Source organism: Phyllostomus discolor, chromosome 15 (assembly GCF_004126475.2).
Source record: "Phyllostomus discolor isolate MPI-MPIP mPhyDis1 chromosome 15, mPhyDis1.pri.v3, whole genome shotgun sequence".
NCBI classification, from domain to species: Eukaryota; Metazoa; Chordata; class Mammalia; order Chiroptera; family Phyllostomidae; genus Phyllostomus; species Phyllostomus discolor.
This window is the reverse complement of record NC_040917.2, coordinates 15,894,937-15,917,425: the sequence shown is the minus strand read 5'-3', so window position 1 is coordinate 15,917,425 and position 22,489 is coordinate 15,894,937. Positions and strand designations below refer to the sequence as shown.

At 40.3% G+C, this 22,489-nt stretch overlaps 1 protein-coding gene and 1 long non-coding RNA gene across 3 annotated transcripts in view; one reads left to right on the top strand and one right to left on the bottom strand.

Annotated features, from left to right (window-relative positions):
- WDR26 (WD repeat domain 26) overlaps positions 1–22,489 on the bottom strand; it is a 36,204-nt gene that overhangs the window by 8,592 nt on the left and 5,123 nt on the right. For both annotated transcript variants that reach the window (XM_028531447.2, XM_028531446.2), the window contains exons 4-12: positions 18,681–18,817; positions 14,946–15,043; positions 13,872–14,028; positions 8,983–9,121; positions 6,929–7,069; positions 3,517–3,636; positions 2,095–2,240; positions 1,710–1,788; positions 1,297–1,426 (exon numbers count right to left, since the gene is read on the bottom strand). In XM_028531447.2, coding sequence (XP_028387248.1) covers positions 1,297–1,426; positions 1,710–1,788; positions 2,095–2,240; positions 3,517–3,636; positions 6,929–7,069; positions 8,983–9,121; positions 13,872–14,028; positions 14,946–15,043; positions 18,681–18,817 — 1,147 coding nt within the window. The remainder of the gene's footprint in view (positions 1–1,296; positions 1,427–1,709; positions 1,789–2,094; positions 2,241–3,516; positions 3,637–6,928; positions 7,070–8,982; positions 9,122–13,871; positions 14,029–14,945; positions 15,044–18,680; positions 18,818–22,489) is intronic.
- LOC118498313 lies at positions 7,550–14,926 on the top strand. The gene is made up of 3 exons (XR_004900832.1): positions 7,550–7,803; positions 8,460–8,974; positions 14,913–14,926. It is a non-coding gene; the product is annotated as an uncharacterized LOC118498313 (long non-coding RNA).

Sequence of the window (22,489 nt, the reverse complement as noted above, 5' to 3'; positions counted from 1 at the left end):
AAGTAAACTCTCAATTGTTACCTAACACACACTCTTCCCTCCTCTAAATCTTATCTGTCACTGTCCCTTTTTCCGCAGGGGTAGGGGGAAAAGAACAAATTCATATGCTTTATGTTAAAGTCCAGATTCCTACATGTCTCTTTGTCCCAATCCTTACAGACACCTTCCGTGCAGAGGCAAACCTCCTGTGTCACCTGCGACCCTCTTATCTCCTGACAGGGTCCGCTTTTCGGCAGGAGAGGGACCCTGAAGTTCTTACACACAGAAGGGAACATTACCAAAGTGTTTACCAACACAATCCAGTTCCTTGGAGTATCTTGTAAAAACAGATTCAGTATTTTACAAAGTGACTTAAATAATTTGCTGTTATAGTACTTAGAACAGTCTAGTTAGTACTCAAGAAAAACATGTTAAATGAAAAATTGCAATAATTTGCCATTATTTATGTTTCTATCACCTTAAAAAATACACTAACTTTTAATACTGCCTTACTTATCTGTGCTTACATCTTTTAAACTATATATATACACACATATATATATATATATATATAAAATATCATTTAAAAAATCCTCACCAGAGGATACATTTCTATTGATTTTAGAGAGAGAGGAAGCGGGGAGAGACAAGTATTGATTGGACTGGTTGCCTCCTGTACTGGGGATCAAACCTGCAACCTAGATATGTGCCCTGGCTGGAAATCGAACCCGCAACCTTTGGATGTACAGGACGCCGCTCCAACTGAGTAAGTCATCCTGCCGAAGCAAACGATCTATATTTTTAAGTGAGACTGCCTAATGTTGTTAGAGTGGAGAATAAATTTATTCAAAAAGAGGTAATTCTATAATTTCAGTGTTTCTGAGACCATACAAATTATCAAACTAAATTATTCTCTTCGGCCATTAAAGAAATGCCAAAGATCTAACTATAGTCAAGTCTGTTCAAGTTCAGGTAAAGCATCACAATTAACCTTGACTTTTGAGATAGCACTGACCTCTGAAAAACATCAGTCTGATAAAGACACAAGTTGACATATAAGAGACTTAACTAGATCCTGACCTGACAGATGCACCAGGCTCGTTTCCACACGGTCGGAACAGGCACTACTGATCTCTGACCACATGGACTCAACTTGTTCCAAAAAGGGGAAGCCAACAGTGTCCGGGACAAATAACTCCTACAATTTAAATTTGCATCTGAGCTTGCCTGGGGACATGACCACCTTCGCAAACTGAGCAAACAAGAGGCCTTTAAACCCTCGATGTGTGTGCATGGCGAGTGACACAGACGACCTACCTTCACTGCCACTAGCGATGAAGTCTTCGTTATGGCCTCCAAAACATGAGTGAATTGTATAAAACCCTTGCGTAACACCTTGATACTTTCTTACTAAAACTCTGTCTTGCAAGTCCCATAAATGAACTCCCTGTAGGCAAAAGAGAATATAGTTATTTATTCTACCTCAACTCAGAAGAATTTTTAAAAAGCAATCTGTGAACATCCCTGTGCCTGATAGAACACTTTCAATTTATGCACAACAGCAATGTTCTCATGAATTTCAAGGTGATTCTACACACTTTTGGATCTAACACATTCAGTAGAATTTAATATTTAGTAAAAATATTTTTGTCTATATATAATAAAAATCACAATTCAAATGAGAACTAAGATAAACTTTTCTGAGAAGTCTACTGTATTAATAAACTTACCTGAGTTGCTACATTTAACAAAGCTAATCGGCCGTTCTTTGAAATAGTAAAAGACATAATGGGATGATCTTCTTGTACTCTGCAACCAGAAAATAACTCGTCAAAGCAACATACTAGGAATTAAGGCGCTCAAATTATCCAGACATAAATGTTCTAGCTTACACACCACAGTCTAGTCTGTAGTCCCTATTTCACACCACCCTTCAATCAAGTAAGAGATCTGAGTTAACGATGACTAAGCATCACCTGACCACCAATCCAAATGACCAAAAAATCAAGCCAAAACCAAAAACATAACAAAAATGCTTCTTCTGAAAGAGCAAGTTCGACTACACATTTTAACATAAATCAGACAGGGGTTGTTTGATGGATAAAAAATAGTTACATGTTTCTATCTGTAAGGTCCTCGAAGTTGTAGCCTCGAATTCGCTGGTGTGTGTCTGACGCCAGGACAGTCTTCCCGTCACTCAAGCACCAAAGGCATTGCACTCTCACCCCCTCCCAGGAGTCCAGGAGGTTCCCGTCCAGGTCCTGCAGGAGACGCGCACAGTGAGCTTCGGCACCGAACCGCACTCCGAAAGCAAACCAAGCAGCAACACAATTCCTTAGCACAGTCTTTCTGTCACAAGATTGGCTTTTCTTGAGACTAATCTCAACCACATTGTTCCACTGAGTGCTGCTGATCAGGCAGATTTGAATACAGTCAAACTGCACCACACCAGCGAAGCACAGTGGGAGGGCGCCTCTGTCAGTTACCCCCAGGCTCCAAGCGAAGGCCTCACTGGTGTCAGAAAATAGTCCCGACACTCCCTTCACGTTCGCTGCACTGGACTTTGTCCTGTAACACTCAGAAAGTGCGATGTGGAAAAAGATTACAGTTACGGAACTTAGGAGTCTGTCACGTCATTTTTAAAAACTTCCCCAAATTTGTAATGTGCTCTAAAAACCGAAGCTCTCAGGATCGCCAGCCGAGCCAGCATTCGAAGTGCCGAGAGGCGTCTCTCGCGCAGACGTGGGGACCACAGAGCCCTGTGCCCTGGGGGTCTGGACGTCGTACGCAGTGGCCAAGTCCGCAGAAACGTGCGTGGCCATCTTCCACCCAGGATAACATGGCACCAAGTCCCATGAGTTTCACGTCCATCTGATGGATTTATCATCTTGTTTTAGTCTTAAGAATAAATCTACAAGTGACTACAAGTGACTCATATCACATCATGCAGTGATATGAGAAGAAATCAAGGCAGACAGTGATGGCGCTGAGTCTGCATCAGAGCCTACCTTGTCAGAAGACTCCCGACCCAGCACTGATTTTATCACCCCACCAACCCAAGATGAACAGGGCGGGCACTGCCTGGGAGGTGCCGCCACCGGAGACGGACAAGTTCTCTGGCGGCAGCCACCACCACTCTTACTCCTCAACTATTTAAGACAGTCTATTTATGAAACTCAGTATCTCCCCTTTTAATACAAAAAATTCAAAGGATAGAAACCTCAAAAAAATTATAAACTCTAAGTCTTCATTACTATACATTAGAAGCTCGTTTATAAGAACAAACTTAGTAAAACGATTTTTAAATGTTTTACTAAACTCAAAGTCTATACTGTAATGGTTAAAAAAAGAACGAAAAAACAAAAACAAACAAAAAAACCAACCCACACAGAAAGTTCTGCTGGATAGTGCTTATCTAGAAAAATATAAAGCAGGTCTTCATGTAGCATCTTTTACAACAGCCAAGTGAGTTCTTTACTGAAACAAAACCAGGATAGCTCCGAGGCCAGCAGACACCGGAGGGCACCGAGTACTCACACACTGGTAGAACTGCCCGCGCTGGCCTCCAGTTACAAAGCGCTTCCCGTCGGGATTCCAAGCCACGCTCGTTAAACTGTCTTCGTGAGACTGGCTCATCTTTGTCCTTAGCTCTCCCGTCTATGAAGAAATAAAACTGTGAATAAGACCTTCGAGATACTCCTGTAAAGGGAATGTGTAAAGAAAAGAAAAAAAAAACTAGCTGGTTAGTTTTCTTAATTAGAGAAAACTTTATTTTGGCCTTACAAAAAAAATCTTACAGCACTCAGAAGAGAAATTGAACTTGAAGAACAACCTAGGAGTTGAGCAGTGCCTGGCACCGGTGACCCAGAGAACAGGTATGATGAGATAAATTCCCATAAAACTCTCATCTTAAATCAATTACATTCATGAATTAAAACATGTAACTTTTCCCAGGTAAGATAAGAAGTCTAAAACTATAGAGCTATTCCTTCTGAGTTTCCACTACTTCTCCATCCATAGTTCCTTATACATTTTATTCTAAATATTCCTCAAAAACATGATTAATGGGTAGAAAAAGTATGCTCTTATACTAGGGCAAGGTTGTACAGTCTAAATTATGTTAAATTTCATTTTCAAGATACTCAAAATGTAGCAGGGAAGATGGGAGAGAAATGGAAATTATTTTTCTGATATTTAACTTTTTTTTTCATTAAAAGTAGCAGAAAAGAAAGAATTTCTGTATGATTAGCATAGCCATTCTAAAGCATTCCCAACTAAGCAAGACTATTCAGTGTTACAACCTTCAGATAACCTCCTGTTATTTTTCTAAGTTATTCAACTTAGAAGGTAGACACATACCAGTTAATCTAGTCTTGATTCCATTTTGTTCATGGATTAGAAACAGGATCTGAGAGATAATAGCTGCCCTTGGTATAATAAAAAGTACATGGGCATAATCTTCCTGTGAGAAATGGGTAATCAAAAGTAAAAAAAAAAAAAAAAAAAAGAGAGTGAAAACAAAGTGTATGATCAGGAAATGGGGCCAAGTAATAAAAACAAAGAGGGCACAAAAATAGAAAACCAGATGTCCCTTACACTGGAAAAAACACTCAGCAATCCTAAATGCTCCCCCCATGCTGTTAACTGCTCTCACCCACCACCATTCCTGGTTGCTCGATATAAACGGTTAAAATAAACGTCTAGAAGCACAAACACACGCAACAGCTAAACCCCCATCGCCGCCGATTCCAGAATGTTAAGCCAGCACTGGGTTCTGAACCGGTCTGTTCTGCTGCTGCGCTCAGGGTAGTGAGCACAGAAGGTGATTGATTTGGCACCTCCCTGGAAACATCAAGGGACAATCTGAGAACTGATTGAAAAAGGTCACCCTTCTAGAACGAGTCTATGAAGCAATGCATAAGACGACAGTTAAGCTAGAATATAGTTTCATTGTCTAGAAATTCAACGCCCACTCAAAGGAAGAGACTATACAGGTGCTATAAATTAAATCTCTATTATAGGATTATGACTACATAATTCCTCCCTATGAGACAGGGGGAAAAAAGCTTTAAAGGAAAAAGATTGCATCTTTTAGGTCAGGTTCCCTTTAAACCTATTTTAATGAGAGAATCTATTCCTATTCTATGCTTTGCCACCCCCTTCAGGTCAACCCCAACTGTAATACCGATTTAATAAAAATGGTATAAAGACACTTTGGGAATGACTGGGGATTTTTACCATATTTTGCCCTGTACAATGTGCACTTTATGCCCAAGTTTTTTTTTTTTTTTTGCCCAAGTTTTTGAGGGAAAAATAAGAAAGTGCATTATGCATATGGATAGTACAAATTCTGTATCCATACAAATGTTTTTAATTCTTTTATTTTCGCTTATGTCTTAATGGTGTAACTCTAGAAAGCAGTATGATATCCATATGCAAAATAATATCCTAGAATATAAGTTTTGTTTCTAATTATAAATAAATTAATTAAAAATTAAATGAAATATTTTTCCCCTGAAAGTTTGGGCCAAAAACATGGGTGTGCATCATACCCAGGACAGCACTGTACATGGCAAAATATGGTAATTATAAAATGAATATTAGATAGTAAAGAATTGTAGTTAATGTTCTTAGATTAAGATAATGGCATTTGGTTACATAGGAGAATGTTATTTTTTTTAGAGCTACATGCTTAAGTATTTTAGGGGTGAAATATATCTGCAATTTATCTTGGTATGTTTTAAATATGGATATATAATGTGTATGCATACATCTTTGTGTGCATGTACACACAAATGTTCATAACTACACAATATGAATTATTTTGAGAAAGACAGAGAAACATCGATTTGTTCCACTTCTTTATACATTTGCTAGTTGATTCTTGTATGCCCTGACTGGGGATCGAACCCACAGCCCTGGCATAGCAGGACACACTTTGACCAAATGAGCCAGCTGGCCAGCACCAAAACAACTGCTGAATCTAGAATGGTGGGGATATGGGTTATTGTTGGACTCTTCTTCCAACTTTTCTTTAATATTTGGAAATTTCCTTAGCAAAAAGCTGCGGAGGAAACAACTGATTGAGCAGTAAGAAAGTCTTACTGATATAATAATACCAGGATGAGAGTCACGGCACATCACCTTCGGTGCGTCTCAGCGTTCATTCTGCCCTCTACATCATCTTTATCTGAGTCATCTTCGTGCAGCTTTATTTTCACTCTCTTGGTAAAAATCAACTTACTTACAGTTCCCCAGACTCAAAAATCGTATCCTATCAACTTATACTTTTGCACCCAAATTGTAGCCTGGACCACTCCCTTGCCTAGGGGTTCATGAAACAAAAAAAGGTCACCTAGCCAGTCAGTTTAGAGAAGGAAGTTTTAAAAAAATTAAAATCGTAACTAGAACATTTCAAAATCACATTTGTAGGTAACAGAGCGAACTTAATGCTGAGTTTATCTAAAATGAGACTCTGGATACAGTTCAAGTTTTCATTTAGAAGCAGTAATAAAGCCCTTAAGAGTAAGAACTGAAGACATCATTTTAATTTACTAAACTAAATAAAAAATTATTATATAGGTCAGGAGATGATGCAACTGTCATTAGAATAGAATATCTGGGTTAATGCTGATGTTTTCACACTTGAAAGGTAAGTTTTGTGTACAATTATGAAAACTGTGAAATATAAAATGTTTTTGGAGGTATAAAGTACCGCAGTAAATAGTACAAATTCTATAGTACAACACTCCTGAAAATGCTTATTGATCGTACTTAACATAATATTTAAATTTATGAAACATCTGGACACTTGGGTTCCATTTGAAGAATTTCCTTTTATGAGACGCATTATGGCAATTGGCATTGAATGGCCCTGCTCTGTATCACGAAAATGTGCAGTGGGGCTCTGCTTTACTTAAAGGCTACACCAAAAACCGAACTTGCTTACTTGTACATTCCAAAGCCAAAGCTCAGAGCAGTCATCTGGGCCACAAGCAACGAGATAGTTGTCATCTGGACTCCATGCAATATACGAAACGCCATACGCATGTCCTTCTAATGTTTTGAGTAGTTTCAGCAGGTGTGTATCCTGGGAGGAAAGACACACAAAGCCGTTAGCTCCCACCCCTGAAGGCACTCTTTCCTCGGCACGAGAACTTACGGTGCTGCAAAGATGCACTTTGATAATATAATCTGAGGGAGTTTTCACAATTTCACCAATTTTCCTCCAGTAGAAGCTTTGGCAGCTTGCTTCCTGAAGACTCACGCTCAGCGTGGACTGAGCACCTACTCTCCACAAGGCAGCGTGTGCCAGATGGAAATACAAAGATGACACGGACTCTGCCCCGGGAGGCTCTCGAGGAAACTGAAAGCAGGCAGGTGTCATAAGGGCCACCTCTTACTTATTTGCTTCTTTCACTTAGCATGAGGCTTGAAAACCCCTCCTTTTTGAACACCCTGTGCCTGCCTCCCCATGTTGTGCACAGCAGGGCTCAAATGAGGTAGGTACTCTATCTGCGAAGCTCCTTTGTGCTGTTTTTGTGACACTTTATATATGTTGTATGATACTTATTTCAGTGTCTGACTTCCTTTTCTAAACTCTGGATGGCTTTCCCAGTGGTTCCTAACCTGAGGTCTCCCAAGGAGTCATCAGGGATAGAAGCACGGATCCTTGAATTTAAATGACAGGAAAGACACACATTTACTTTTACAAACTACGTGCTAAATTCAGTATTTTCTTCCATCTTGAATGCAGGTGATTAACAAGGTAGCATTAGGTATTATACTGGGTAATATTAGACAATACATTAGGCATTACATTAGGTGGCATTAGGTGACTGTTAATAAAAATTTCTAATGTTTTCATGTCATATTACAGTTGTTGCAGAAATCTCAATATACTATTTATACCCATCACTACTTCAAAATTCTGGTAGTTGTATCTGCTGCCAGAATGTGTTATTCAATGTTAATAAAAAAGCCATGTATTATTATTCGGTATCTGATAACTGTATTTCAATATAACTGGGCTTCCTTAGTAATTACTATATAACAAACACTTGGGCTTCTGTGTGTTTTGGTTTATGAATTCAGAAACACTGCCCCGCGGAGGGGACCCTAGGGCCACCAGACCGCCAGAGGAGCACTTGGCACAAACAAAAAGTGAAGACTGACCGCCTCACGGCAGAGAGCACCTGCTACCACTTGCAGTCTATTGTGAACTCACAAAACTGGATGTGTGCCTTCACAGACCTGATGGTCTTATTTTTAAAATACATCCTTCTATGGATCTTTTTCTCTATTTTTCAACAAGGAAGTCCAAAACTTTATCCTGGGCTAATACCATAATTCTAAATTTTAAAATAAGACTATTCACTGTATGATTTAAGGTGAGGACTACTAAACCAAATACATCTACTTAACCGAGCTGGAGCCGTGTACTTCTTAGACTACCTGATACATGTCCAACTGGCTAAAAGAAACAGAACTACTTATTTCTACACATCTGTAGGTCACCTGGATATAAACGAAGACAACTCTGATTTTAGAGAACTCAGAATTTTAAATCCAGGACACAATACTTTTCACATGTGTCACTGTGGACAAGAAGGCAGGGGACATTTAACAGAGGTTCCACAAATCACACAAAACAAGGAAGGGCAAAATGGTAACGCGCTGTCTAACCTGTGACAGGAGGACATTGCATTAGTCCGTAAATCGAGTACTGACAAAGATAAAAATTAGCAGAGACATTAAGAGCAGTGGGTCTAGGGTAAACATGTTCCTGGATTTGGTCTAACTCTTCCATGTACTAGCTGTGAGAGCCTGGGCATTTCACTTCTGTATCAGTTTTCTCACTTAAAGAATGGAAATGCTGGTCTCTCAGGGAATTACTCAGAGGAGTAAATTAAATAGTGCACACACAGACTTAGTACAATCACTACTAGCACATTAACACTCGACAATTTTGATAATTTCTATTCCATGAGCTGGAGTACATACCGGATCCACTTGCCATATGATAACTGTTGTATCTTTCGATCCTGTTGCTAGTTTAGTGCCGTCATTAGAGAATTTACAGAACCAGACTTCATTACAATGCTCCGTGAGTATCTGCTGGGTATAACATGGGAACTGCCTCCTAAACAAAGAAGGTCACAAATAATTATTCTTTCTAAAGAGATTAGAGTAATCATAACAACAAAGATTACACAACTGATAAACTTCTCTGGAGATCAAAAACTTTAAAAATAAGAAATGAATGCATTTGTAAATCTAAACAGTCAAGTATACACTAGCATGTCAAAAAAGAAAATATAACGTCAGTCAAGGCAATTTTAGGGGAAATCAGTAGTAATCTAACATCTACTCCAATTTATTCTTTTTTAAAGAGAGAGGATATATGTTATCACAGATTTTTCCATCTAATTAATTCAACTTATATACATATAAATTAATAATCAGGGCTTGTATAAGTTGGCCGGCATTGGGTTGTTTTTGGAAGGAATAATGTACATTTTCATGCATTTCAAGCAACTTGGTTTTACAAAGAGAAGAGACACTGCAGCCAGACAAGGCTGGGTCCTAGCTTTCAGGTCTTGGCAAGTCACGTGACTCCTCTGAGCCTCAGAGGGTCACAGAACCCCCTATATAATGGTGAAATAAAAGCACAGGAGACTGAATGTAAGCATTCAGATTGAGTCTGACACTTAGCTAGTACTCTGTAAGTGGTAGTTATATATTAAGGGCAAAGAATTCTACCATTAACATTACCAAGAGGAAAAAGTTATAAGAATGATTACACGCATTAAATACTCACTTTAAAAAAGCCATTCTATCCTTTCCCGGTTTCTACCTCAGCACCACGTAATGGCGCTTTCTGCGACAGCGAGGCGGCTATACAGCTGTGCTGTTCTATCTGGTGCTGTTCTAGCCACACACGGCTACTGAGCATCTGCAATGTGCCCAGTGCGCTTCATGGGCTTTGATTTCTAAATTTAACTTTCCTTTGAATAACTTTACATTTAAATTTAAATGGTCATATGCAATCAGTGGCTACTATTTGGACAGTACAGCACTACATCATACATTCCCTATATTATAACAAAAGTTATTGGTCTTCCCTGTTCACTCCCAACCAATCTATAATTTAAAAATATGTTTTGTCAACTCACTAGCCTTATTGGTAGTATATGTTTAAAAATAAATTAACTTTATCTGGCGCCCATGGTAATCTACATCAGCAGTTGGCTCCTTGGAGGCTGGTTTAAACTTTCAGATTACCTACTTATAAGCTACTTTAGTAATAAACTGTTACTCTGTATCTGAACTGAAACATAATCAATACCACTGACATTTATAAAGCACATACTAGATGCCCGAGCACTGTGTTGCATGCTTTATATGTAGTATTGCGGATTCTCAGAACCACCTTGCAAGGGAAGTAATACCCGCATTCTCAGGAAGCTCAGAGGCGGCAAGTAACTGACCAGGTACTGCAGGCTGATGAGTGACTGAACTAGGATTTCAACCAGGGGCCGACTCCAAGGCCTGTTCTCTTTCCAAGTATCACTAAGTCGTATTTTGAGGCATGACTGCATAAAATTCCAATCAAATAAATACATTCAATATTAAAAATGATGTTTCCCCCTTCCTATCAGTATTAATCAATAATGATGCCATTCATTCAGTGAGAAACACTTCATATCTAGGCATAAAATATGTAAAAATTCAAGTAGCTCAAGCTGACCATGGATGAACAGGGACATCTCAAACCAGAGTGGCAAAATGTCCTTAAAAAAGGAGACTCGTAATTATCAAAATTATAGGGCACGAATCATCCAGTCTATTGGTAGTTGTACCTGAATGTCACTGAAATGGTGAATTGTCATTACTTTGTTACTTAAATAATCTTTTAAAGACTAATAGCTCCCTGTTTCTTAAAAGCCTGATTTTGGATGTATACAAGTTTCCCTTTGTTTTCACATAAATTTAAAATTTAAGATGGTGTTAAAAATATCAGTACCTTCCCAGATAAAACTGAATAAAGTGTAGCATCTTAATCAAACTGAAACTTAACTTTTTAAGTTTCTATAAATATTTGATAGTCCTTTACTTAAAATTAATGTTTATAAAGCAGTCTGTGGAGATATCCTTTCGCTGGTTACTTGTGGAAGAAAAAAATCACAAAGTCACGAAAAAATTTCCTTTCATTACTGGTGAAATGTAACCAAAAATATGTCTAAATTAACTGTGAAAAATATATATATATTATACAGTCTAATAAAATCTTTTCAGTGCTGATCAGGACTTTTAAAAAAGTTATAGTTTATTTAATCATAATTGATTTTCTATTCCTCAGGGGGAAGAGTTGGTATTTAATTTCAATGCTAAGATTTAACTTCTGAAGATAGTTTTCTAATTCGAATGTTAAAATCTAGTTTTTAAAAGGGAGTAAAGCAGATAATAAATACTAACTTTTCTTCTGAAGACTTCTAGACAAGTGTGGAATACTTGGAATTAAATCAAATTCAGGCTCTATTTTCCCAGTTCAGCAAGAAAGGGCACAACTCACCATAACGACGGTCTATACTGACTCAATGCCCGACATCTTCTCCCTTACTGTCTTTAAGCTCTTCCCCAGCAGTGAGAAGTCAAGGCTAACTCCTGCTTTTCTGGCCTGAAGACACTGGGGAGATGGCAGCCTTCACTGAGGGAGGGAATTCAAGAGGAAAAGCAGGCTTTGCAGGGACAACCAAGGACAGCGAGCTGCTATTTCTGACGCTGCATCTAAGGTACCCGAGCAACACCCACGTTGTTGAATTGTAGGTCTAATAAGGCTTAGCAGATGAATTCTGTATTTCTAGCTCAGACTAGGAGCCATTAGAACCATGGAAGTATAACCCAAAGGAGGGGAGCAGGATGAGAAAAGAAACGTAACTCTGGAACACACACTTATTAAAGGGATGGATAAAGGGGAGGAGCCTAAAAAGTAGGCAGGAGTAAAGCCGAGAAATGTCTTAGAAGTCAATGGAAAAGTTTCAAGGCCAAGCAGTCAAATGGTGGTATAGGAAGGTCAAGGGACACGGTAGAAAGCAGCCACCGGACTGAGCAGGGCGCTGTTCCTCGCCAATGCCAGCAGCAGCTCTGGGGCGGGCTGGCCACCCAAGTCCAACGCCACAGACACCCGAAGGATGCGGGGCCCCGTATGCACCGTAAATGTACGGTGCAGCAGGTGACTCTCAAGAAGTTGGATTTCAGGCAGAGGCGGGGCGAGGGGGGCAACTAGGAGGAGCAGAGTCCAAGTTTTGTTTTGTTTAAAAAATATTACTTGGAAGAGCTTTCAGTCAACGGTTATCTGAAGAGCAAGGACTCTATCATCCCTGTGCAAAGCTTTCTGCACAGGTCGTAAGGAGACTGGTCCCTGCTCTGAGGCTTGAAAACGTTAAACCAAGTATGTTCCATCATTTGCTTTCAAAGGTACCGGCACAGAAGTTGCAGCTTAGGAAAATGTAGGTCACATTCTCACAGATTTTAGCTTCCCAACAGGAAGGCACATTCTTAACCTATAGATACCTTTGAGCCATCGAGTCTGCCACAATACCTTGAATACCTTCAAGTGTATTCCACCAACAACAAATTCAAGAACCAAAAAAAGATTTGGGTTCACAACTGCCTTAATTTTCACACTGGTCTCAAATTCCCTAAAGCAGCTATGAAATATGAAACCATATAGCCTTTTAATGTATTATCTCCTCCTCCCCCATTCAATTTAAATGACTAGACTTATCAAATCAAAGACCAATGTTAAAGAGTAAGAGGGATAAAGGAAGAGGATCTCTAATCACTTTCTTTTAGCACACATCTCAGACAGGCACCAAGTAATCAGCCAGTACTTAAAGAATAATAACATTTGAAATGTAAGGCCAACAGCTCAAATAATTTTTTTTATTTCCACTAGGGAGAATGAAGTTAGAACTCAACTGTTTGTGAAAGGAGTGTATGCACCCCTACACAATCACTTTCACTCACAGCGTAATTCTGATGGTCATTCCGAAGTCCCTCATTTCCCCAAGCCCCCACTCTCAGGCACCTTGTCCTTCCTGGGCATGCCCCTTTCCGTGGCCCTGGGATGGTGTCTGGCAACAGAACCCGCCCGAGTGCACGCAGCTGCCCTGTTCTGTCCCCCAGCCCCACCCGGGTTTTCTCCTGGGGTTCAGCAGACCCCCCAGTCTGCTCCTCCCACATCTAAAAGTAAAGCTCTCCCACCACTCTGGAGATTATTAAAACAGCAGGGACATTTTTACTCAAAATACTCCTAACATCAAAAGTGAACCCTGACTGCTTACCAGTTAGACTAGGTACACTGGTAGGTATAAAAACAAAACCCAGGCCGGAAAGTTAATGCTTGTTACTCCAACCATTTTCGTTTAGAAGCCATCTTCCGCTAACAAGCAGAACTGTCATTAGGAAAAAGTACTGTCATGATCTTTATGGGCAGAGACTCATCTGGGCCATAATTAAAACAGCCATCCTGTCCAGAGAAGAGTCACTAAGTGACTTCTGGCACCCAAGCAGGCACACACTCAGGTCCCTGGCATTCCCACACAGGGCCCCTTATGGGTCCCAATAAAGAGGGCCAGAGAATAACCAACCAAACCCACAGAGAAAACAAGAAAAATAGGTTTTCCAGCTTCAGTTCCCAAGGGTGGTCTCCTATACACAAACATATACAGATTTCTCTTCACATTGAACTTCAGCAGTTCCAGCTTCACTTAGGAACAAAGGCTAAATCAGACGGGAATTGTTCTACAGCTACAGGATAAAACGAAAAAAGGAAACACTTGAATAAAGTCCAAGCCGAGCCCGTGAAATGCCGGCCCCTCTCTTACCTACTGCAGACGTGATCGATGAGCAGGGACACGGAATCCAGGCTGTTGTCGAGCTTGGTGTTGTGGTACAGGCACCGGTCCCGCTGGAGCTCCACCGCCTGCCGCAGGAGAGTCTGCAGCCGCCGCGGGGGGAGCATCACCGACGGTGGTAAATAGGCTGCAGTGGAAAGACATTTTTAAAAGGAGAAGTAAAAATTAGATTAAAAGACAAAACAGGATAAACTTCTACTGAAGACATCTGCTTCTCTCCTGCTGCATCTGCCCCCACCCTCATAACACCGCCCCTGGGGCAGCGCGGTGCTGGCCGGCGCAGCACGTGAGCTGGCGAGCACTTACTCGTCTGCGGCTGCAGACGCGCTGCCGCTGGACGGAGCCACTCGGACGGGAGGGCTTTCATCTGTATGTGGATTTTTCAACTCCCCCCACCCCCCGCCAAAAATCAACAAAAAATAAAAAGGTGGTGACTATGACAAAAATTTTAAAGATGATTGTGTACGCATCACTAAAAGTATAAACAAATCTCAAGTTAACAAAGAACAAGTCAAAATGCTGGAACAAGTCAAATTCGAGGCCCCACCGAACTGCTTCTAGTGCCCTAATGAGAATTCAGGGAGTGGCCGGCGTGTCGATGCTGACACCATGTTCCGACCCTTTGGTGCCCTAGGCCTCTCCAAGCACACGGTTTCCATTCTTGGGATCTCCGTTCCCAGCTCAGCATGAAAACAACAGGGTATTTAAACACACGTTGCTTAACGCTGTGGTTCACGTGCTCTCCAACCACAGCTCTGCTCCCCCAAACACGATCTCAGGGCAGCACCACTGCGGACCACTGGGGAAAGGGGAGCTGCTAGGGACGAGCACCCCTCTCCCCAACTCTGGAGGCCAGCTCCTTGGACTCCAGGGCAGAGTGTGAAAACCTCTGGTTTAAAGGGTCTCCTAATGGCCTTCCCTGTAACCTCTCCCTCAATAACCACTCAATACAACAGTGTCTAGATACAAGTCTTCCTTAATGATTCCTAATATCCATGTCTAATATAAGAGCAAACACAGAAACACCAAAGATGAGACTCTTACTCTGAAGTTTGTCCAGGAGTTTGGATCGGGAAGCTGTCCCTTTGCCTTCCCACTCTGCTTTTGCACGCAGGTCTTCTGCATGGCTACACATCAGATACCTAGAAGCACGACAGACAAAGAGCCGAAGATCAAGCCTTTCTCTCTGAGTTAAACATAACTGAAAAGTACTGGTTATATTTGGGCTATCTAAGTTCTTACTAAGAAACATTTATCAGGAAGCACCTTTTAGAGGGGATCCAATTCATTAATACGACCTAGCACCTGGATATAATTACAAAAAGGAATATAATACAATAGCTAAATAGGCTACTTTAGTATATATTATTTATTTATATATTTTTAAACATTTATTATTTTTGTTATCTACATATAACTCTTATTGTGTGCCAGGCTCTGTTCCAAGCACTCAAGGTCTATTATTACTCCATTTAATGCTCCTAACAATTCTGTGTGAGTATGCACTCTTATTCTCGTTTTATATGTGAGGAAACAAAGGCACAGAAAGGTTGAGACACTGGCTTAGGGTTAAGTTAAGAGGCCAAGCGGGCATATGAACACAGGTGTTGTAGCTGCAGAACTTGTTCTTAACCACTACACTAACTTAACCACGTCTCAATAGTGAGACAAAACTCAAGAAAACCTTAAAAGATATACTAATTAAAGAAAACAACATACCTTTAAGTTTATCATAAACGTCACTCAAGAAATGGTGTGAGTGGACAACCATCCTTGTGTCATCCTGTGAGAGGTACTGAGATCCCAAAGCAGGAAATGTGGGCACTGTCTTATTACTATGTGCTGAAGGAGGCATAAACGCTAAAGTTCATGGATTCTGGAGAATCCACGAGGGCCTCCTGCTGGAAGTGTGACCCTGACCTGGTTCTGGCTCTTCTCAGAAGAATGAGCTTTAAAAGTAAAAGAAGTGAAGGCATTATTCAAACATGGAGACTGGACCTAGCAAGTAACTCTCCTGCTATTTGCCTGGTACTCTGTTCAAAGACAAATCTGTTCTTCTCACTTGGAAAAGGGGTATGGAACAGGGTAGTAAGGATTAATTAAGATGGAGAACATGAAGTGCTTGGTCTACTAACTGGTACACCCGCAGCACTCAGTGTAGTGTAGGTACCAGCAACCTCACAGTTAACTGAGTATCACCTCCTCCTTTTCTCAACTGCATGAAGCATACTGCACTTAGCACCTACGTGATTCAATAGCCTTTCGCCCAACAGCCAAACTACCTGCTCTCTGGCTATGTAGTACATAGTGTCTTAGCTGATGAGAACTTACATTAAAAAAAGCAAAAAACAGTATGAGTAGTTAGACTTAAGCCAATCTACTATAAGCTGGATATTACAAACATTTGATTTCAAAAATAACTCTTTAGGAGTAAAATTTATTACCAATAATTTTATGAAACAACAGTTTACCTTTTAAATTTTGCAAAAGCAGCCTACAACCGCTTCTGTGCCCTTCTGAAAACACTGCACCTTAAGGCTCCGCGTGAATGTGTAATGGGAAGTCACACGTTGTAACTGAAAACACTGGGGTGGGCGCTGCCACCAGCTCCACAGCCTGTCATCTCTGGGCCATTTCCTTACGTGAAACACTCAAGCCATAAACTTGATGAAGCTCATTTCAGAATAAAAGCTGTATAATTAAATTGTATGTACTACTGCCAGACCAGAAAAAAAAAAATCCATGTAAATGTCATTTAGGTCAAGGGTGTCAAACTCATTTTCACCGGGGGCCACATCAGCCTCGAGGTTGCCTTCAAAGGGCAGAATGTAATGTTAGGACTGTGTACATGTAACTCCTCCTTAACAGTTATGAGAGAGCTCGGCACTGCTGTCGGGTAGAAACAAGGTGCTGGGCTGGATAAAAAAAAGGTGGAGGGCTGGATTCCGCCCACGGGCCTTGTGTTTGCCACCTGTGATTTAGGTGATACAGAAATCAGACACCCCATGAAAAAGATAATCAGAATAAAGTAATTTGTCAGCTACAATATGAAAATTTCCAGCAGAATTTACTATTTCAGGATGTAGCAGTAAGGAAAGCCCAATGATTTTGAACAGGTCAAACTGGGCTTTGTGTCTTGGCTGATTTATTAGCTACATCTTGGGCTGGTTACTTCACTTCTCTGAGGCTCAGTTTCCTTCTCTGCAAGGACCCTAATATGAACCCTATACCTCTCTGGGCCTTTCTTTTTATGTTTAAAAACCCAATATTTGTCAGATTATTCTAGATGCTGGGGCCATATCATATAGTGGAAAATGCTATAAAAGGAAAAAATAAAACCACAAAACAGAGAGATGTGACAGAAAATGCCGGGTGGGTGGTCCCAGGAGAGGGCATTTGGACCAGGGCCTGAGCTAGCTACGCAGAGATTAGGGGGAAAGCATTTAAGATAAAGGGAACAGGCAGCATTAGTGCCTTCACATCAGTATTGCTATAATGGTGAATAAAGTATGGACAGCGGGAAAGGATCAGGGACTGCGTGGGCTTGAGCAGAGAGCTGGCATTCTGAGTGAGCAGGAAAGCCAGCAGCAAGTTTTAAGGAAGGGAGAGAAATGAGTTAACACATGGTTTTGCTTATGCACTTCTGTGCTGTTCTGTGAAACATGCGTTGAGGGAGAGGTGTTTATGGCTCAACCAGGGTAGCAATTGTGAAGATGGACTGAAACAGACAAATCTGGGATGTTTTGGATTCAGGCCAATATATATCAAAGTTAAAAGATTTTTGAAAATGCAAAGATGAGGCTTGAGGTTTTTTTGTCGGAACCAGTGGGTAAAAGTCTTATCACTGAGGTGAGGAACAGGTCTGGGAGGGTGAAGTGGGTGGAGGGCCAACGGGAATCAAGAATTTTGTTTTGAGCACATGGGTCAAATGAGGACCATCAGGCAGGCTCTCAGATATGTACATGGGAGGAGTTCAGGTGAGAGGGTGAATCTGAGAGCCATAGCAGACAGGTGGCATGTGCAGGCATGGCATGGAATGGGGTTACCTGGGAGGGGTGAGCAGACAGAATAGAAAGGAGGTCCAGAGCCAAGCCTTTGGACACTCGCAACTTTTAAAGGATTGACAGGAAAATAAAATGAGATTGTGCATATAAGATGCTTAGCAATGACCTGGTACATGGTAAGTATACATTAAAAAAATATATACATCAATACTAGAAACTTCATTGCTTATTAGTTTTAGAGAAGATTCTGCTATAGGTTTTTTGTTTTTTTTTAAGATTTTATTTATTTTTAGAGAGGGAAGGGAGGGGGGAGAGAGAGAGAGAGAGAGAGAGAGAGAGAGAGAGAGAGAGAGAGAGAGAGAAAGAAACATCAATGTGCGGTTGTTGGGGGTTATGGCCTGCAACCCAGGCATGTACCCTGGCTGGGAATTGAACCTGCGACACTTTGGTTCGCAGCCCGCGCTCTGTCCACTGAGCTATGCCAGCCAGGGCTGCTATAGGTTTTTTTATAGAAGATTAGGAAATGGCCATTCACTGGCAATACATATTTCTTCTTCCTTTTACCCACTTAAATCTCTCTCTATTCCAATAGGGAAAGCTTCCTAGTATGACAAAAAATAGTACGCATATAAGTGAATCTATCCAGATAAAGAGTATCTCAGCTTTTAGCAACATTCAGATCTTTGGAAAATGTCGAGCAGATGGAACTCCGAATGGTGACCCTTATAAAAGAGCCCCTCCATCAACCTGGAGTTGAAGAACTCAGCTTCCTTACCCACTAAGAACATGAATGCGTTCTGTATTGTATTTCAGTGGCGTCAATTCACAGCGTAGAACCTGAAGTGCCTCCAGGACCTTGCCATCCTCCAGGTATTCCAGGTACTTCTGCTGCAGCAGCAAAAACTTCATCCTCTGACATGACAGAAAGCAGCAGTCAGGGGAAAAAAGTTGATGGAAGGTTCAGAAAATGTTTGTGCCTAAACAGAACAGTAGAAACCATTCTACTACACCCTTTGACAATAACTTTCATAAAGCTTTAATATGACTCAAATATTTTAAGAGAGTCACAGTGTATTAAATGTGACTTTGCTCAATTCCATGTCTTAATAAAACGACTTTGATCAAATAACCTCAAGTCTGATATAATCATTAATGACATCAAAACAGGAAAAATGAATTCTTCCCTCAAAACATTTTGTTTCTTCTATAAAAATTTAGAGCTATTCAAAGTATTTTATATTTACTTTAAGTCTTTTTTAAAAGATGTTATTTATTTACTTTCAGGGAGAGGGGAGGGAGAAAGGGAGAAAGGGAAACATCAATTTGTGAAAGATACACTGATCGAATGCCTCTTGCACGCCTCTAACTGCGGACTTGGCCTGCAACCCAGGCATGTGCCCTGACTGGGAATCGAACCAGCCACCTTTCAGTTGGCAGACCTGCACTCAGTCCACTGAGCCACACCAGCCTGGGAGAGAAAGTCTGACTTTTGTAATAGGGCAACGGAGGTATTTTATGCAACAGGTTTTGAAAAGACTGCAGAAATTCAGTGAATGGAAAGATTATTTAAATCCCACAATGGGAAAGAATGACTAAGTAGACCAAAAAGCAGAACTAGAGCCATGGGGCAGAAACTGCACAGTGTCCGATGCTGGCTTATCAAAAATGAGAAGAGCTGCCCAGCAAATGGACTAAAAGGCTGGTGTGCAAGGTACTGATTTTCCTATGACTCAAAGGGACAAGCATAAGCTTGATGGACTGACTGTCTAGGAGGCAATAAAGGACCAACTTTTTAAAGGTCTTTCAAAAGTATCAACATTTGTAATTGTGGATTGGTAACACTCTGATCATCGATGCGTTTAACTACGAAGCACAATTATTAGCTCCTTTCCCTCCAAAGGATAAGCCATTTCCAACTTATGAAGTACTTTCAAATTTAGTTTTTTTCTGAAATGTGTTTGGCTTTAATACTTTCTAATGTTCCTTTACTGTATTACTTTACTTTTAACTTGCAAGTGACTGTTACAATCTTAGCAGCTTTCTGTTAGGGAAAAGAGATGTCTATGACTATCAGGTTTGGAATTTCTTTTAAACCTTAAATCTAATTAAGGACACTGCTGCGAGGGACTTTCCATCCTGTCGGCTACTTGTGGCGCTTACGCAGCCACTGGAGGTAGGCAGAGAGGTTAGCAGATAGGAAATATTAGTTATATTTAGAGACTCTATGAAAGACAGTGGTAAAAATCTCAAATCCACTGACTTACAAAAATTTAATGCTTAAACACTTTAAAATATACTGCTCTCAAAAAATGGTTTGAAGAAAGTATCACTTATTTATGGAATTAAGAGTATCATAAAATGGCTCTGAGATTTTCTGTTAGGGAATATTTAGAAGAAAGGCATAACCTACAAACTTATAAAAATGGTTTTTAAAGAAAATAAAAACAAACTCATGTAAATTAGGCATAATTTAAATTCATCTTTCATATGATACATTGTTTACATTTGGTAGTAAGGTAATCTTACATCTACTGCTAAAGAACAGAAAAAAATGAAAACTCCTATAATGCTAGAAAAATTACACTTACCAAATTTTACACATAAAGTTAGACTAAATGAGTTTCACAAATCAATTAGTTCCCCAGGTGCCCTAAAAAAGTGTTGCTGTACATGTAACCTTAAGTTTATTTTTATATATAAAGTTAAAAAATACTTTGAAGTCCATCAGATGACAAAAAACAAAGACTACAACAAAACAATCTAAAAATCAAAGGGTTTTGTATTTGAAGTTAATCCTGGATATTCTCACTATTTTATCTTTTTAAACAAACTTCAACTCTTTAGAAATGAAGAGTTCACATATTTCCATTTATCAATACATTATCAGAAGTTTCATATCAGTGTTTTTGATTCAAACTTGAAAATCATACTGAGTTGCAGAATTTTTTTTTTTCATTTTAATGCCACATGGAGCTGGCCAGCATGTACCATTTCTTCACTAAATTTTCTTGGCATTTGGGGAGATTTTTTTAAATTCGGGGCAATTGATTGATTGATTGGGTATCCATCATTAGGTCCTATGCACATCCCTCCCCTTTCCAATGTGTGTAGGGGCAGTGTCCCAAGCGCTACTTCCCCCTTATTTTCCCACCAAGATCCTGCTAGAACATGTTATTCTCTTTCTGTGGGGCAGAGGCAGGGCAGGCAAGAAGAGGAAGGCAGGGTAAAACTCCGAGAGAAGCCAACATAAACACGTTTTCTGTACACAGGGAATGCTATAAAAGCAGTGCAAGAACATTTTTCTCTGAGTCATTTTATCCAGATTAAGACAAAGAGCATCACCAGATATCAAATCCTGGTGGTGCACATGGCAACCAACACGCTGCTGGCCAAGCACAGAGAGAGATTTGGTTGAGAAAGAAAATGTTTATTCTCTTCAAAATCAGTTAAATTCAAATATTTGATACATGGGGTAAGAATGGAGAGTAAAACTGTGCTTTCCAAAACTTAAGGCACAAAAATGCAAATACAGTTTCAAGAAAATAAACATCTTAACATTATATTATGTTAATTACTAAAAAGTTTTTAAAAAATAAGGCAAAATTGAAGTTTTCTGAGGTCAAGGCTTCACTAATAGTTTTTTAGGAGATCACGAGCTTCTTAAGTGAAGAAGAAGAGGAAGGAAAAAAGAAAAGAAACCCTCCTCTCTCTCTCTCTTTCCCCAGCTCCCAGTCTTCTAGACTATCCCTGGTTGCCGACCCTTTCGCAGCAGCTCTGGCCCAGGAGCGTCTCCCCCTTTCCCGGCCGAGAGGCTGGAAACTGAGGCGTGACCAGCACAGCCCGGGAGACAGCCTCTCGGGGTCACTCCCGCTGCTGCTCCCCGCGCCACCCAGAGTGTGCGCTGCCCTGTCCTCGCCTCTCGTGGAGTGACACTGGACTCAGCGTGAACAACGCAGGAGTTACGATACACAGGAAGTCTGCTTGTCGAGGATAGCCCCCTGGCCAGCCCGCCGTGGCTCTGACTAACTCTGGAATAAAGGTAGAAGCAAGTTCTATCAACTAAATGACTCAGAGGAAAGGGGAAATTATATTTAAACGATGGCTCTCAAAACCCCTCCCTATTTGACTTTAAAAATATACTAGTTCTTTTTGTACATTAATATTTGAATGCTTTTAAGTATATTTCTATTGCATTAAAAAGTAAAGAATCTAACATTTTTAGACACACGAAAGTTTTCTGTTACTGACCTCAAGTACCCACCCCAATTCCTCAGACATGGCTAAGGATATTTGAACCCAAACTAAAGAGTGGTGATTCATGAGCCCAGCTTCCAGAAAATCCAGAGCAAATTCTGCTATTTCCAGTATCAGTAAACTGGAAACCATTTAAAAGTATGGGGGAGGAGGAGGTGCAGAGGGAAGAATGGAGAGTGGATTAGGTCAATAAAAACATTCAGGTTTAAAAATAAAATACAATTTTAGTCTAGACTAAGTCATCAAATGTGTCTGGGTATACAGTCAAAATAATGACGTTAAAAAAACCCCAAAGAGTTGTCTTCTAAGGTATTATTACAGATTTATGCT